General features: G+C 41.8%; 1 protein-coding gene across 1 annotated transcript; it reads left to right on the forward strand.

Annotated features, from left to right (window-relative positions):
* Nucleotides 1-3,110: 3,110 nt before the first annotated feature.
* Nucleotides 3,111-8,793, forward strand: dhrs7 (dehydrogenase/reductase (SDR family) member 7). The gene is given in 5 exon segments (XM_078563404.1): nt 3,111-3,209; nt 6,039-6,226; nt 6,228-6,276; nt 8,049-8,171; nt 8,590-8,793. Coding segments are annotated over 5 exon segments (663 nt in total).
* The last annotated feature ends 8,743 nt before the right edge of the window (nt 8,794-17,536 follow it).

Genomic DNA, 17,536 nt, shown 5'->3' on the forward strand with positions numbered 1-17,536 from the left:
CTGTTATCCACCCGGCCAATCTTTGTGTCATCCGCAAACTTACTAATCCAACCCCCACATAGTCATCTATGTCGTTTATATAAATGACAACTAATAGGGGACCGAACACAGATCCCTGTGGTACGCCACTGGACACTGGCTTCCAGTCACTAAAGCATCCATCTGTTATCACCCTCTGCCTCCTACAACTAAGCCAGTTTTGAACCCACCTTATCAAATTACCCTGTATCCCATGTGCATTTGCCTTCTTTATAAGTCTCCCATGTGGGACCTTGTCAAAGGCTTTGCTGAAATCCATATAAACTACATCAACTGCACTACCCTCATCTACACACCTGGTCAGCTCCTCAAAAAATTCAATCAAATTTGTTCGGCATGACCTCCCTCTGACAAAGCCATGCTGACTATCCCTGATCAAACCTTGCCTCTCCAAGCGGAGATAGATACTCTCCTTCAGAACTTTCTCCAATAGTTTCCCTACTACTGACGTGAGACTTACTGGCCTGTAGTTCCCTGGCTTATCTCTACACCCTTCTTAAAAAGCAGAACCACATTAGCTGTTCTCCAGTCCTCTGGCACCTCCCCCGTGGCCAGAGAGGAATTAAAAATTTGGGTAAGAGCCCCTGCGATCTCCTCCCTAGCCTCCCTCAGCAGTCTGGGACACAAATCATCCGGACCTGGAGATTTGTCCACTTTTAAGCCTGCCAACACCTCCAATACCTTGTCACTCCCTGCATCAATTTGCTTGAGAACCTCGCAGTCTCTCTCCCCAAGCTCGATACCTTCATCCTCATTTTCTTGGATGGAGACGGATGTGAAGTATTCATTCAACACTCTAGCGATGTCCTCTGGTTCCACCCATAGATTGCCCCCTTGGACCCTTATGGACCCTACTCTTTCCCTGCTTATCCTCTTCCTATTGATATACTTATAGAACACCTTGGGATTTTCCCTACTTTTACCAGCCAGAGCTTTCTCATATCCCCTCTTTGCTCTCCTAATTGCTTTCTTAAGTGCCACCCTACAGTGTCTGTACTCCACTAATGCCTCTGCTCATTTGCTTCTCTTGTACCTGCTAAAAGCCTCTCTTTTCCTTCTCATCGTAACCTGAATGTCTCTGGTCATCCAAGGTTCTCTGGACTTGTTACTCCTTCCTATCACCCTAGAGGGAACATGTTGAGCCTGTACCCTCCCCATTTCCTTTTTGAACTCCCCCCACTGTTCCTCTGTAGATTTCCCCACAAGTAACTGTTCCCAGTCTACCTTGGCCAGATCCTGCCTTATTTTACTAAAATCCACTCTCCCCCAATCCAAAACATTTTTTTACAACTTGTCGATTTCTTTGCCTATAACAAACTTAAACTGTACCATGTTGTGGTCGATATTGCAAAAATGCTCGCCCACCACCACCTCAGCCACCTGTCTGGCTTCATTCCCCAGAATTATGTCCAGCAATGCACCGTCCCTTGTTGGACCCTCTACATATTGACCTAAAAAGTTCTCCTGTACACATTTCAAGAAATCTACTCCATTCAAGCCCTTAACACTATGTCTATCTCAATTAATGTTGGGAAAGTTGAAATCACCTAATATAATTACCCTATTGTTATTGTTTTTACACACCTCCACAAATTGTGCACATATTTTCTCCTCAATTTCCCACTGACTATCTGGGGTCTATAATAAACACCTAATAATGTGGTTGCCCCTTTTTTATTCCTAAGCTCTACCCACAAAGCTTCATTCGATGCCCCCTCCAAGATATCATCTCTCCTTACTGCAGTAATGGACTCCTTAACTAATAATGCAACACCTCTTCTTTTACCCCCCTCCCCTGTCTCGCCTGAAGATTCTATATCCCAGAATGTTGAGCTGCCAATCCTGCCCTTCCCTCAACCACATCTCAGTGATGGCTACTATATCACAATTCCATGTGTCAATCCTCACCCTTAACTCATCCGTTTTAGCTGTAATACTCCAGGCATTAAAGTAGAGGCCATCCAGCCTTGCCTTACTCCCTTGAAGCTTATTGCAGCTGTACTCCCTCTACAGTTTTACATTTAATTTTTCTTTTAATTTACAATCTAAACAGTATAGGAGATTGATAAAGATGTGATTTCATACAGATATTGTCAGATGCTTCATTCAAGACTCATGAATATTTCAAGCCTGCTGACTTGTGGAATTAGCTATCATGTCACACCTCTTGCCCTCAATATGGAGTGTTTTATTTAGTTTGTGTGTCAGCCATCTACAGTATTAATTTTGCACCCTCAAACTTTTAATTACAAATGTTCTAAAATTATACTGATTTGATGGCAACAGTGCCCACAATCCTGTGAATTATAGAATGATGCAGCACAGAAAAAGCCATTCGGCCCATTGCGCCTGTGAAAGTCCCCTTTCACCAGCTTTTTTCCCATAGCCACATAAAACCGTTTTTTTTTTACAAAGGTTTAATATAACTGCCTTGCTTTTGTACTCTTATGCTTCTGTAATAAAGCCAAGAATTCTATATACTTTTTTCATACAGTCTTCTCAACTTGTCCTGCCACTTTCAAAAGATATGTGTACATACATCTTTGGGTCTCTATGTTCTTGTATCCCCTTTAAAATTGTATCAGTTAATTTATATTGCAGCTCATTTGTGGCATGTTAACCCACAGGGAAAGGTATGACAAGAAAAATCATTTTACTCTGCATTTCAAAACATTATATTCTTTATTTAGCAGGTAAAGACTTTAAAGTGGGGTATTTCCGTGGCACAGTATCTTGTTGCTTAAAAAAATAATTTTAAATTTGTATAGATCTGGCAATGAAAACTAATGCCTGTTTTTCACCAGGAATGCTGCAAAATTTTCAAATACACTACTGACATTTTTTGTTACTTATGCCTTTATTCCATATTTCCAAGTTCAAGTTTGCCACACTTTGTTATAATTGTATTTTACCTAAATGTGTTAATGAACATGGTTTAGCTGAATTTTTCTTTAATAAGACATAGCGAAAATTAAAAACCAAAAGAAAGAAATAGATGGGCATGAGAAACAATTTATATTGCTTTAGTATTCCCTCTGTGACTGTGTATGGCTCGTTGTGCAGATCGTAACATGCTACAAGAAAAGGATATTCTTGTTCTGCTCCTTGACCTAAATGAAAACAGTTCCCATGAGGCTGCAACAAAGAGCGCTATCCAGCACTTTGGCAAAGTACGTTTCCTAATGATCATCAATTATTAAATGTAAAAAGCTATAAAGCTGTTGTACCTTATAAATAATTCATGAATAGAATGTAAATAAAACCCTTACATTTCAGTGATGAAACTGGCTTTTTTGTTAATGATAGTTAAAAGAATGGAAGAACAGTAAATTATTTTATTAGCAGTTCAAAAATATTCATGCATGCAAATGCTTCTTGTTTTGTTTGGTTTCACTTTCACTATTTTAAGGCTTCCTTTCAGTAGCATGCCCAATCTATTGATTTCTCACTCCTCCTTAGATGGCTCTGTATTCTGTCATTTCCTTTGAGTGTTGTTTATAGCACAAATGATATATGAGCTAATGGTTTCCAGTTTTTGTGAGATTTGTTGATTTTCTTTCTGGAAGGAAGGAGAAAGTAATACTTCAGTAATAGTAACTCATTTCAGCCTTTATCATGTTGGCATATTTACTTAATGTGTGATTGTTTACATCAGTGGCCTTGTCAAGTAAGCAAACACTTGTTTGGAACATTTTACATTCCATTGTTATTACTGTTTTACGTAGAGAAACCAAAAACTTGTGCTCAAGATTTTGGTTTTTTTTGAAAAAAAATTCTCTTCCCAGGAAGCTGCTCCAAGATCTAAAAGTGAATCCAATAAATCATACTAGGCTCTTTTTTTTAATAATCAGAGGTGAATTGCTGACCTGATTCTGGTGGAATCAAGACCCTTTGCAGGTTTGAATTTTCCCAGGTATTGGAACTCATTTTGTGATTTTTTTTTTCTTTTATCCTGGTTTATCCGGATTAGCTAGGTTAGTTTAAAAAGGTTTCCATATTTTTATGTGTTACATTTATATTCTACTTTGGTCCAGTGCCACCAGCACTTTGCGTCCCCTAAAAATAAGAGCATGCCTTACCTAGCTAATACCTGCAGTAAATAATTATCAAAACATGGGGGCCCATGTCACTGGACTCTGACTACAATGTACCACATGCTACCACATAATTCTCCTTTTCCTCAATAAGGGAATGATATATACTTTATCAACCTTTGCTTAGGCTTTAACCCAACAGGTTATTTAATCCACCCAACATATTTATAGTAGTTCACTAAGTTCAGTGTTCCCTTCAATGTCAAGCAACAGATACTCTTAAACTTTTTCAATATAAAATTGCCCCTTGAAGCCTAAAATATAGTTGCTGATATAGCTCATCTCTCTGCTAGCCAGAGACTGGCTGATATAATGTAAGCCAAATGTATGTCATTCAAAGTCAACATATGAACGTATGAATTTGGAGCAGGAGTAAGCCATTCGGCCTCTCTAGCCCGCCCTGCCATTCAATAAGATCATAGCTGATACGATTGTGGCCTCAATTCCACATTCCACTAACCCCCAATATCGTTTGAACATTATATAGCTGTAAGTATAATTACACTAGACCAACAGCCATTCATGGGTTATAAATTACCTAGAATGCTTCTCAACACAAATTCGTCTACCAAAGTTCAGAGACAACTCTTAGCCTGAATGTTTCTATCTGACAAATTGAATAGAATTACTGACTATTAAAAGGCAAAAAGTGGAAGCGCTGGAAATCTGAAACAAAGATAGATATGCCAAGCATTTTCTATCAGGTCAATCAGCAAGTATGGCGAAAACAGAAAAATTAACATTTCATGTGTTAACACTAACATTAACACTTCATGAAAACTGAAAAAAATGATAAGTGAACAAGTATTTAAACATACTCGTTCGTTTGTCATTTCAAATGAAAATGAAAATCAAATGATGATTTGCCTGTTCTCTCCACAACTAATGACTGAACCGCTGTTTGTTTTTTGACACCTAAGCAACAAGATATCAATAAATGCTTATGAGGAATAGTGCATCTGAAGTGATTCTTTTGTTCACAGATGTATGTAATGTATATATATCTGTAGCTTTCAGAAAACAGTCAACAATAAGTGGCCATAACCCTGAGCATTTACTGTGACTAGAAATAGACAAATAGTTGATCTGACATTTTTTGTCTGCATTAGATCATTGTTGATAATGACATTGTGGATTGAAATTTAAAAATAAGATAAAGATTTAATTCTGAGCCTAATACTAATAGTCAGTGGCTCTATGTATCAAGTGCAGTTACATCAAAATTTATTTTCATAACGTTAATAATTGAATCCACAATGTCTTTTGATATCTGAAAAATTAATTTTTGCATAATTGAAATGGGAATTATGAACAAATGATTTGATTCTTGGGATGTTTGGTTACATTACTTAAACATCGCTAAGTTTTACATTTTAATAAGACTGAAAAATGCTTCCTTAGATATGCAATATAATGTGAATTATTTGTGATGTTGGGTAATTTGCATTGCAAAAAATTGTGGCTTTGTTTTTTAAAATGATGTTCATATCCTTGATTATCTTCCATCATTCTGATTTGGAGACTATACATTGGCAAAAATTAGCCCTTGTAGGTTGACATTGTGCAAGTGTTGTGGCATAGATGAAAACCAAAATTCAGAAATTTTTCAGCTTACCCTCACAGGAAGCTCAACACCTCCTTTCCAAGTCTCCCTGCCATTTTCCATCTTCTTTGACCAGTAGAAATAAACAATGCTTGACATCGAGAAAAAAAAATTTATTTGTTAATCTAAATCAGTTACTGCTATCTGCTTGTATCTCAATGAACTGTTTGAATTAGCATAGTGCAGCAGTAGTGATCACAATTTATGCTTTTGTGCAGAAACAAATTTGAATACCCATGAAAACATAGTCAAAACTTTTCTAGTTTTAACATTTCTCGATTTTGTAGGTTTTCTTTTTGCAGATTGACATTTTGATCAACAATGCTGGGCGTTCCCAACGCTCCTTATTCCTGGACACAAACCTTGATGTTTACAAAGCTATAATGCAACTAAACTTCCTTGGGTCAGTCTCAGTGACCAAGTGTGTGTTCCCTTACATGATCAAGCAGGAGAAGGGACAAATAGTTACTGTCAGCAGCTTGGCAGGCCTTGGCTGCACATTTTTCTACAGGTTATGCAAGTAGTAAACATGCTCTTCAAGTAGGTGATTTAATTGCATTCAGCGATTATCTTAGCTGTCACAAACTTATTTAATTGACCTTTATTCTTCTATTGTGCATTTTCTGATAGCAGATTCTTTTCAAAATCCTGCACTATATTGAGTTGCATTTTTTTGAGTGTAGCCACTGATGTTAAATCCTAGACCTAAGACGAACAAAAGTAATGTGATTGTTATACTTTTGATATAGAAAACTGCAACATTGGGCAACATTTTCCCCCCCATCGGGCGGGGGGAGGGGATGTGCGGGCGTGGGCAAGCGGGTTCCTGATCGGCGCCCCCAATTGGGGGCGCACTGCCATTTTATGTGGGCGGGCCAATTAAGGCCCGCCCAGCATGACGTCTGCTTGGAAGCGCTGTGTGCTCGGGGGGTGTTCCTTGAGCCGGGAGTGTGCTCTTTCACGCATATGCATGAAAGGGCGCACAGATCTCCCTGAGGCAAAGTGCCGCCTCAAGGAAATCGCTGGAAGTTTCAAAAATTTTTAGAAGTGAGAAAAAAAAATTCCTGACATGTCCCCTCATGTGACGCTGTCACATGAACTGGGACATGTCAATTTCTTTTATTTCAACATTTTGTAAACATTTAAAATCCCACAGGAAACCTCATCCCGCCGGTGGATGAGGTTTCATGTTTTCCCAGAAGCCCGCCTGGGCTCACGGCCTGCCTGCCAACCTTAAGGTTGGACGGTCAGGTCCATTGATTACCTCAATTACTTTATTAATGGCCTTACGTGGCTGTTGACAGGTTAGTGGGCGTGTAGCCGACTCGGCCCCGCGCACGCCGACCTGAAAATGTAAATGATGCGGGGTGAGATCGGGATGCCCGCCTGATGTCACCGCATGTCATTTTATACGTTGGCGAGCAGGCCCCGCACCCCGCTCGCCGACCGGAAGATGCAGCCCATTGTGTTTTTAAGGATCCTTAAAACTGTTTAAAAAAAAACTAAGATTAAGTATAAATTCCTGGATTCTTTTCACATTGTGTAGTCTATTTTAAAAAAGAAACCTCTGATTATAACCTGAAAAGTGCTGAATTCTCTGTACTGGTTTCCATATGCTGTGCATAGCATTAATAACATAATCATGCATGTATCATGAACAGCAACAATACCAAAACCTGAGAGATTTTGGGATGTGATTTTTCAGTAGCAAATTCTCAGAATTTAAAGCAGATTTTTTTTTTAATTCATTCATGGGATGTGGGCTTCGCTGGCTGGGCCAGCATTTATTGCCCATCCCTAGTCGCCCTTGAAAAGGTGGTGGCTAGCTGCCTTCTTGAACCATTGCATTCCATGTGGTGTAGATACATCCACAGTGCTGTTAGGAAGGGAGTTCCAGGATTTTGACCCGGCGGCAGTGAAGGAATGGCGATATATTTCCAAATCAGGATGGTGCGTGACTTGGAGGGGAACTTCCAGGTGGTGGTGTTCCCATCTATCTGCTGCCCTCGTCCTTCTAGACAGTAGTCGTCGTGGGTTTGGCAGGTGCTGTCTCAGGAGCCTAAGGAGATTAGGGGTTTACTTAAATCATATTAAATCACAGACAGTTAATCTTGTTTTTTTTTGTTTAGAATTCATAGGAAAATTCTTATTGTTTGACTTAAGCATATCGGTTGTTTTGAATGTACTCCTAAGCATAACATCATGTGGAATAATATAAGTAAAAATAATAGAAATGGTTTCATGATAGTAACGCTACCACTTGTGTCATACACATCACACTTGTTGACTTGATACTTTATTCTATTTTCTAGGGATTTTTTAATTCCCTTCGACCAGAGCTAGCTAGTTGTCCAGGCATCATAGTCAGCACTGTTTGTCCAGGACTGGTGCACTCTGATATTGTGAAAAATGCTTTTACTGAAGAGATAAATAAGGTACAGGGATGTACTGATTAACAAAGTCACTAGTGTAGTTTATCCAAGATTGTTGTTTACACTGTACAATAATTTAATGTGAAAATAAAAATGCAATCAATGTTATCTGTCTTTTTAGTAAGACTCTCACAATGTTTAGAATAGTTACACTGCTGAAAATATTGAGAAAGTTCAACATATTAGGACTGACCAGTAAGTTTTTATCTTAGTGATTCAATGGAACAGTGAATTGAAATATATATTTTTATGGCGATATAAAGGATAACTAATTCAAATCGGAGAAAAACTACCCCAAGTTTTATCATCCTCTTTCCTTTGGGGCAGGATGCAAGCATGATTAATATGTTTAAATAATCTATAGGAGAGTTGGAAATCCCATTATTGCTTTGGTTTTACAGTTAGTATTGCTTTTCTTTAGACTGTGACTGAGACCTCTGTACAAACCTGCAAAATGTCCACAACTGCAAAGTGTCCAACTAATGCTACCAGAATCCCATCTAGGACCTATCTTTGCCCAATTTCTTCCACATCTGCATGCTGCCCTTTGGCAACATCAACATCAAGTGAGAGCTTCACATGCCTTAGTGACATCCTGCTCTACCTATTGTTATGGCACGGCTAATAGTAAATGCTGAGTTGCCCAAATCACAAGTGGAAACTTGAAACAACTGCCAAAACGGTTTTTGCAATTTGTATAGTATGAGGAGAGGTTCTGAAATCAGGAAAGGATGTCTCCGACTACTTGTGACAATTTTATAGTAGAGTAAACATTTATTAAAACAAATTAAAGCAAAAAAAACACAATTACACTTAAACGCAAGAATGGCTTCACACAGTAAACAGTACTTTAAAACAGTTCCACAAGATCTTAATTACCTTCAGATCTAACCTTCCCTTTTTCTGTTCAGCAACTATTCTTGTAGATTTTACAATCTATAGAATTCAATAATTTTTACCACACTGTGCCTTTCCTTTGGAGTGTCCTCTGAGGCTGACAGCAACTGGTTCTCCCAGTTTGGTCTTGTTCACACTTCACACTCTCTTCTCGGAGGTCTGGCCAGCTATCCTGCTGTCTTCTGGGAGATCTAAGCAACTACCCCCACCTAGGCTTCAGTATTTCCTTCCCTTTGATCTCTATTGTCTCAACCAGCCTCTTCAGAAATGCTTTCTTCCCAGAATTGATCAAACTTGTTTCTTTATCCTAGCTCTTAGACTGTTAAAAAACAAACTTAACCCTATCTTTACCTTACACCTTTTATAACCTCCATATATCCCCCTTTGAACTAAAAAAACTCAATTCAAAACTATTCCTCCCCGTCACTTGCCATTTCAGCACACCACCCTGCTCTCATGCCCACATGTCTGTCCTTGGCCTGCTGCAATGTTCCAGTGAAGCTCAATGCAAACTGGAGGAGCAGCACCTCATCTTCCAACTAGGCACTTTACAGTTTTCGGACTGAATATTGAGTTCAACAACTTTAGATCATGAACTCTCTCCTCCATCCCCACCCCCTTTTCGATCCCCCTTTTTCCAATAATTTATATATATTTTTCTTTTCCGACCTATTTCCATTATTTTTAAATAAGACCATAAGACATAGGAGCAGAAATTAGGTCATTCAGCCCATCGAGTCTGCTCCGCCATTCAATCATGGCTGATAAGTTTCTCAACCCCATTATCCCGCCTTCTCCCTGTAACCTTTGATCCCCTTACCAATCAAGAACCTATCTATCTCGGTCTTAAATACACTCAACGACCTGGCCTCCACAGCCTTCTGTGGCAATGAATTCCATAGATTCACCACTACCTGGCTAAAGAAGTTTCTCCTCATCTCTGTTACAAAAGGTCTTCCCTTTACTCTGAGGCTGTGCCCTCAGGTCCTAGTCTCTCCTACTAATGGAAACATCTTCCCCACGTCCACTCCTTCCAGGCCTTTCAGTATTCTGTAAGTTTCAATCAGATCTCCCCTCATCCTTCTAAACTCCATCGAGTATAGACCCAGAGTCCTCAAACGTTCCTCATATGTTAAGCCTTTCATTCCTGGGATCGTTCTCGTGAACCTCCTCTGGATCCTCTCCAGGGCCAGAACATCCTTCCTGAGATCCGAGGCCCAAAATTGTTCACAATATTCTAAATGTGGTCTGACCAGAGCCTTATAAAGCCTCAGCAGCAAATCCCTGCTTTTATATTCTAGTCCTCTCGAAAAAAATGCCAACATTGCATTTGCCTTCCTAACTACTGACTCAACCTGCAAGTTAACCTTAAGAGAATCCTGGACTAGGACTCCCAAGTCCCTTTGCACTCCAGATTTCTGAATTCTCTCCCCATTTAGAAAATAGTCTATGCCTCTATTCTTCCTCCCAAAGTGCATGACCTCACACTTCCCCACGTTGTATTCCATCTGCCACTTCTTTGCCCATTCTCCTAACCTGTCCAAATCCTTCTGCAGCCTCCCCGCCTCCTCAATACTACCTGTTCCTCCACCTATCTTTGTATCATCTGCAAACTTAGCCAGAATTCCCTCAGTTCCTTCATCTAGATCATTAATGTATAAAGTGAAAAGTTGTGGTCCCAACACTGACCCCTGCGGAACTCCACTAGTCACCGGCTGCCATCCTGAGAAGGACCCCACTCTCTGCCTCCTGCCAGACAGCCAATCTTCTATCCATGCTACTACCTTGCCTCTAACACCATGGGCTCTTATCTTACTGAACAGCCTCCTGTGCGGCACCTTGTCAAAGGCCTTCTGGAAGCCCAAGTAGATAACATCCATTGGCTCTCCTTTGTCTAACCTACTCGTTACCTCCTCAAAGAATTCTAACAGATTTGTCAGGCATGACCTCCCCTTGATGAAACCATGCTGACTTTGCCCAATTTACCATGCACTTCCAAGTATTCTGAAATCTCATCCTTAATAATGGACTCTAAAATCTTACCAACGACCAAGGTCAGGCTAATCAGCCTGTAACTTCCCGTCTTTTGCCTCACTCCCTTAAACAGGAGGGTTACATTAGCGATTTTCCAGTCCTCTGGGACCCTTCCTGACTCCAGTGATTCCTGAAAGATCACCACTAACGCCTCCACTATCTCTTCAGCTATCTCCTTCAGAACTCTGGGGTGAAATCCATCTGTCCAGGTGATTTATCCACCTTCAGACCTTTCAGTTCTCCTAGCATCTTCTCCTTGGTAATGGCCACCATACTCACCTCTGCCCCCCGACTCGTGTCTTCCACCGTGAAGACTGACGCAAAGTACCTATTCAGTTCCTCCGCCATTTCTTGGTTCCTCACTACTACTTCTCCAGCGTCATTTTCCAGTGGTCCAATGTCCACTTCTGCCTCTCTCTTACCCTTTATATATCTAAAAAACTCTTGCAATCTTCTTTTATATTACTGGCTAGTTTTCCCTCATATTTAATCTTCTCCCTCCTTATTTCTTTTTTAGTTGTCCTCTGTTGGTCTTTGTAGGCTTCTCAATCCCCTGGTTTCCCACTGCTCTTCGCCGCATTGTATGCTTTCTCTTTAGCTTTTATGCTGTCCCTGACTTCCCTTGTCAGCCATGGTTGCCTCGTCCTCCCTTTAGTATGCTTCTTCTTCCTAGGGGTGAATTTTTGCTGTGTCTCCCAAATTACTCCCAGAAACTCCTGTCACTGCTGTTCCACTGTCTTTCCTGCTAGGCTCATCTCCCAGTCAATTCTGGCCAGCTCCTCCCTCATGCCTCTGTAGTTGCCTTTATTCAACTGTAATACCGTTACATCTGATTCCAGCTTTTTCCTCTCAAATTGCAGGGTAAATTCTTTCATATTATGGTCACTTCCTCCTAAGTGTTCCTTCACCTTAAGCTCCCTTATCAAATCTGCCTCATTGCACATCATTAAATCTAGAATTGCCTGTTCCCTAGTGGGCTGCACCACAAGCTGCTCCAGAAAGCCATCTTGTAGACATTCCACAAATTCCTTTTCTTGGGATCCACTACCAACCTGATTTTCCCAGTCTACCTGCATATTGAAATCCCCCATAATCACTGTAACCTTGCCTTTCTTATACGCCTTTTCTATCTCCTGGTGTATCTTGTGCCCCACATCCTGACTACTGTTCGGAGGCCTGTACATACCTCCCATTATGGTTTTTTACCTTTGCAATTCCTCAACTCTACCCACACAGATTCTACATCACCTGACCCTACGTCGTTTCTTGCTTTCGATTTAATTTCATTTCTTACTAACAAAGCAACCCCACCCCCTCTGCCAACCTGCCTATCTTTTCGATAGGGTGTATATCCTTGGATATTTAGCTCCCAGTCCTGATCCCCTTGCAGCCATGTCTCCATGATGCCCACCACATCTTACCTGCCAATTTCAATCTGCGCCACAAGCTCATTTACCTTATTTCGTATACTGCGTGCATTCAGATACAACACCTTCAGTCCTGCATTTCCTGTCCCCTTTCTCATTGTCGTCCCTTTATCTGATGTGCTTAAAGTTAGATTCCTAGCCCTTTCCAAACACTGTCCTATTTTGTGTTCTGGAGAATTTAATAGCCTCTCCTGGGCTCTCCTTTCTTTTCAGTTTTTTCATAATTTTCCATGAAGTTGAATCCACCCCCCAACACACTAACCTGCTGCTTTGTTTCCCATTAGTCATACTTCTTGGAGTTTTACCCTTCCCTCCCACTTTCTAGTTTAAAGTCCTGTTGACCATCCTATTTACCCTTTTCGCTAGAACATTGGTCCCATATCGGTTCAGGTGGAGACCGTCCCAACGGTACAGATCCCTCCTGTTCCAATACTGATGCCAGTGCCCCACGAAATGGAACCCCTCTTTCCCGCACCACTCCTTTAGCCACGTGTTTACTTCCCTTATTCTCTCGTCCCTATGTCAATTTGCACGTGGCTCGGGTAGTAATCCAGAGAGTATAACCCTTGAGGACCTGTTCTTTAATTTAGTTCCTAGTTCCTGATAATCCCCAAACAGGTCCTCTTTCCTAGTCTTACCTATGTTATTTGTCCCGATGTGGACCACAACAACTGGATCCTTCCCCCTCCCTCTCCAATATCCTTTCAAGCCGGTCAGAGATGTCCCTCACCCTGGCACCGGGCAGGCAACATACCATGTGGGACTCTCGATCCTGCTTTCAAAGGATGCTATCAATTCCCTTAATTATAGAATCCCCTACAACTACCACTTGTCTTTTTGCTCCCCCCCCTTGAATGGCCTCCTGTGCCACGGTGCCGTGGTCTGCTGGCTCAGCCTCCCTACAGCCCTGTTCCTCATCCACCCAGGGAGTAAGTACCTCATACCTGTTGGACAAGGTCAAGAGCTGAGGCTCCTCTGTTCCTGAACACAGGATCCCTCTAACTGCCTCACTTGCAGTCACACCCTGCTGACCCTGACCAAATTTGAGGTACTTAATCTACCGGGTGTGACCGCCTCCTGAAACAAAGCATCCAGATAACTCTCCCCCTCCCGGATGTGCCGCAGCGTCCGGAGCTCAGAATCCAGCTCATCAATTCTGAGCCGGAGTTCCTCCAGCAACCAACACTTGCTGCAGATGTGGTCACTGCGGCTTGCAATGGGATCTGCCAGCTCCCACATCATACAGCTACGGCACATCACGTGCCCAGCCATCTCGACTTAGTTAATTAATTTATTAATTAGCTTGGCAGTGTTTTTTTTTAATTTGATGCAGATTTCCTACCAACCAATCAGGTCACAGCTTTCCTGTGATGTCACTTTTTCAGTTTTGGCTTCAGTTCCTCTGTGCCCCGAGGTCACCGCTCCGGTGCTCCTCTCTCCGAGCCTGCACCCTGGAGACAAGGCCGTGAATCCCCGAGGTAAGCTAGATTTATACTCACCACTCCGGTGCTCCTCCCTCCAAGTCTGCACCCAGGATTTACTCACCAATCAGCTGCTTTTTCTTTAAAATCCACTTTCAGAAGAGTGTCCCTCGCAGGTCTGGTGCACTCCTGAAGGCACTGCCTTTTCCTTTCTTTTTTTTAGGTTTGAGGAGGAGGGTGGGATGAAAACACTAATGTTTGGGGCTGTTCTGTTTGACAGTGGGTCCTCCTCGAATCCCTCCTGAGTCACGGCGTCTGCAGCGACTTCCCCCAGAATGCTTCAGTCACTTCTCACCAGCACCCTCTGTTGAATGCTCTTCCTCCTGTTGAGTGCAAGAGTCCTTCTCCTCGATTCCCTCCTGAGTTGCGGTGTCTGCAGTGACTTCTCCCAGAATGCTTCAGTCACTTCTCACCAGTGTCCTCTGTTGGATGCTCTTCCTCCTGTTGAGTGCAAGAGTCCTTCTCCTCGATTCCCTACTGAATCGTATGTATTTCTATTCATTGTTTTATCTTTACCTTTTAGCCTATTTCGATCCCTTCCCCCCACCCCACCCCCACTAGAGCTATCTGTCCCTTGCTCGTCCTGCTTTCTACCCTTAATGTCACCATTAGCACATTTCTTAGCTAATATCACCACCGTCAACACCTCTTTGTCCTTTTGTCTATGACATCTTTAGGCAATCTCCACCTATCACTGGCCCTCTATCCAGCTCTACCTGTCCCACCCAACCCCCATAAACCAGCTTATATTTCACCTCTTTTCTATTTTTCATAAGAGTCATATGGACTTGAAACATTAACTGTGTTCCTCTCCACAGATGCTGTCAGACCTGCTGAGTTTTTCCAGGTTTTTTTTGTTTTTGTTTCGGATTTCCAGCATCCACAGTTTTTTGCTTTTGTCAAAACTATTCCTGTTATGTAAAACTCTGATGGAAGTCCCCCTTGGTTCATTAACATATCAAAACCACTTCCCTATGTTGGTTTTAGACTCTTGCAATCACTCTGGCTCTTACTGCAATTACCATGTTTACAACCTCAAAAAGCCTGTCTTCCAGTGCATAAGAAATATGACAGTAATATCACAATCTCTTGTTTTCTTGATACTCTTCACAACCATGATCAATCCCACTGTCTCTTGCTGTTACATTACATCTTTAACATCCAATATTTGATGAGTCTTAACTCCCTCTAGCTAAACATTTGGAAGACCATCTTTGACCCCTGCTACAAATTCTTCTCTGGCCAGTGTATGGGGGCAGGTGTTTACTGCAATTCCAAGACCTATGAGTGTAGGTGGTAGATAACTGAAACTATTTTTCTCCAGAGTATTGGGAAAAGGAATTATAGCATGGTCATTGTTCATCAGTTCAGTATTCATCAATGACATGAAAGCAAAAAACTGCGGATGCTGGAAATCTGAAACAAAAACAAAAATACCAAGAAAAACTCAGCAGGTCTGACAGCATCTGCGGAGAGGAATACAGTTAACGTTTCGAGTCCGTATGACTCTTCATCAGAACTAAGGAAATGGAGAAATGAGGTTAAATATAAGCTGGTAGAGGGGGGTGGGACAAGTAGAGGTGGATAGGGGGCCAGTGATAGGTGGAGGCAAAGAAGAGGTGTCATAGACAAAAGGACAAAGGGGTGTTGCCGGTGGTGATATTATCTAAGGAATGTACTAATTAAGGGCAGCAAGCAGGACAAGCTAGTGGCAGATGGCCCTAGTGGGGGTGGGGGGAAGGGATCGAAATGGGCTAAAAGGTGGAGATAAAACAATAGATCGAAATAAATTTAAAAATAGGTGGGAAAAGAAAGATTTTTTTTTAAATTATAAATTATTGGAGAAAGGGTGATCGGAAAGGGGGTGGGTAAGGAGGAAAGAGTTCATGATCTGAAATTGTTGAACTCAATGTTAAGTCTGGAAGGCTGTAAAGTGCCTAGTCGGAAGATGAGGTGGTGTTCCTCCAGTTTGCGTTGAGCTTTACTGGAACATTGCAGCAGGCCAAGGACGGACATGTGGGCATGAGAGCAGGGTGGTGTGTCGAAATGGCAAGCGACAGGGAGGTCTGGGTCATGCTTGCGAACAGACCGAAGGTGTTCCGCAAAGCAGTCACCCAGTCTGCGTTTGGTTTCTCCAATATAGAGGAGACCACATTGGGAGCAGCGAATGCAATAGACTAAATTGAGGGAAGTGCAAGTGAAGCAGCGCTTCACTTGAAAGGAGTGTTTCAGCCCTTGGACGGTGAGGAGGTGGTAAAGTAAAGGGGCAGGTGTTGCACGTTCTGCGGTTGCATGGGAAGGTGCCGTGGGAGGGGGTTAAGGTGTAGGGGGTGATGGAGGAGTGGACCAGGGTGTCCTGGAGGGAATGATCCCTGCGGAAAGCTGCCGGGGGGGGGGTGAAGGGAAGATGTGTTTGGTGGTGCCATCATGCTGGAGTTGGCGGAGGATGATCCTTTGAACGCAGAGGCTGGTGGGGTATAAGTGAGGACAAGGGGGACCCTATCTTGTGACATGTTGGCTAACAGAATTGATAGTTTCTTTCTGAAAAAATCGCAGTATTGCTTTTCACAAACGATGCACTGTTGTTGGACTTGCCTGGGGACCTAGTGGGCTCTATTTTCCAATTGAGAAATGGGCTAGCTGGTGCAAAATATTGAGAGCATAGTGTAGTATTATGACCAATGTTTCAAAGAGAATCTCAAAAGGCATTGATTGGAGGATACAAGGAGCATAAGCTCCAGTGGTTGGGTTAAAATGGGTATCTTTAGGTTCTTGCTGAGAACAGATGTAAGGTTCTTTGGTCGGTCTTGGCTTTCTGTAATGGCCACAAAATCTCAATGCAAACCAATGGATTCAGCAAAATGTATAACTATTGTACTTACCAATAAGGAGCACTGCAACAAATGAATTCAAATGAGCATAGCCAAGCTAAGAAAATCCTAGCTTTTCCCATTTCCCAGTTCATTTAGCTAATTCTGTTAAAGTTGTTTGTATAAAATTGAATTTACTGTTTTATATCTATCCGAGTTGTGATAATATTTTATGTATATAAGTGGTCGAGTCTACCTGTGGCAAATGCAAAACGAGTGTTTGTAAAGATAAAGCTGCTAATTTCCTTCAAGTTTTCTGGGTTTTTTAATCTTGGAAAGAGTTCAGGGATCTACAACATTTGTGTGTCACTACCAACGTGTTAAATGGTATAAATTCAAAACAGACCTAGCAACTCAAAACTGGGCATCCATGAGTCAATATGGCCATCAGTAGCAGCAGAATTCCATCAATTTGTAATCTCAAGGCTCAACATATCCCTAAGTCTACCATTACCATTAAGCCAGCGGGTCAATCCTGGTTCAACAAGAAGTGCAGAAGAGCTTGTGCTTCTGCACAAGGAGCAGCATCAGGCATACTTAAAAATGATCTGCCAATTTGGTCAAGCTCCAACACAGGACTACTTGCACACTAAAGAGCAGAAGTAGCATGCAATAGAATAGACAGAGCAAAATGATACCACATCAACTGACCAAATCAA

This window comes from Cetorhinus maximus, chromosome 18, assembly GCF_964194155.1.
Source record: "Cetorhinus maximus chromosome 18, sCetMax3.hap1.1, whole genome shotgun sequence".
In the NCBI taxonomy this organism is placed as follows: domain Eukaryota; kingdom Metazoa; phylum Chordata; class Chondrichthyes; order Lamniformes; family Cetorhinidae; genus Cetorhinus; species Cetorhinus maximus.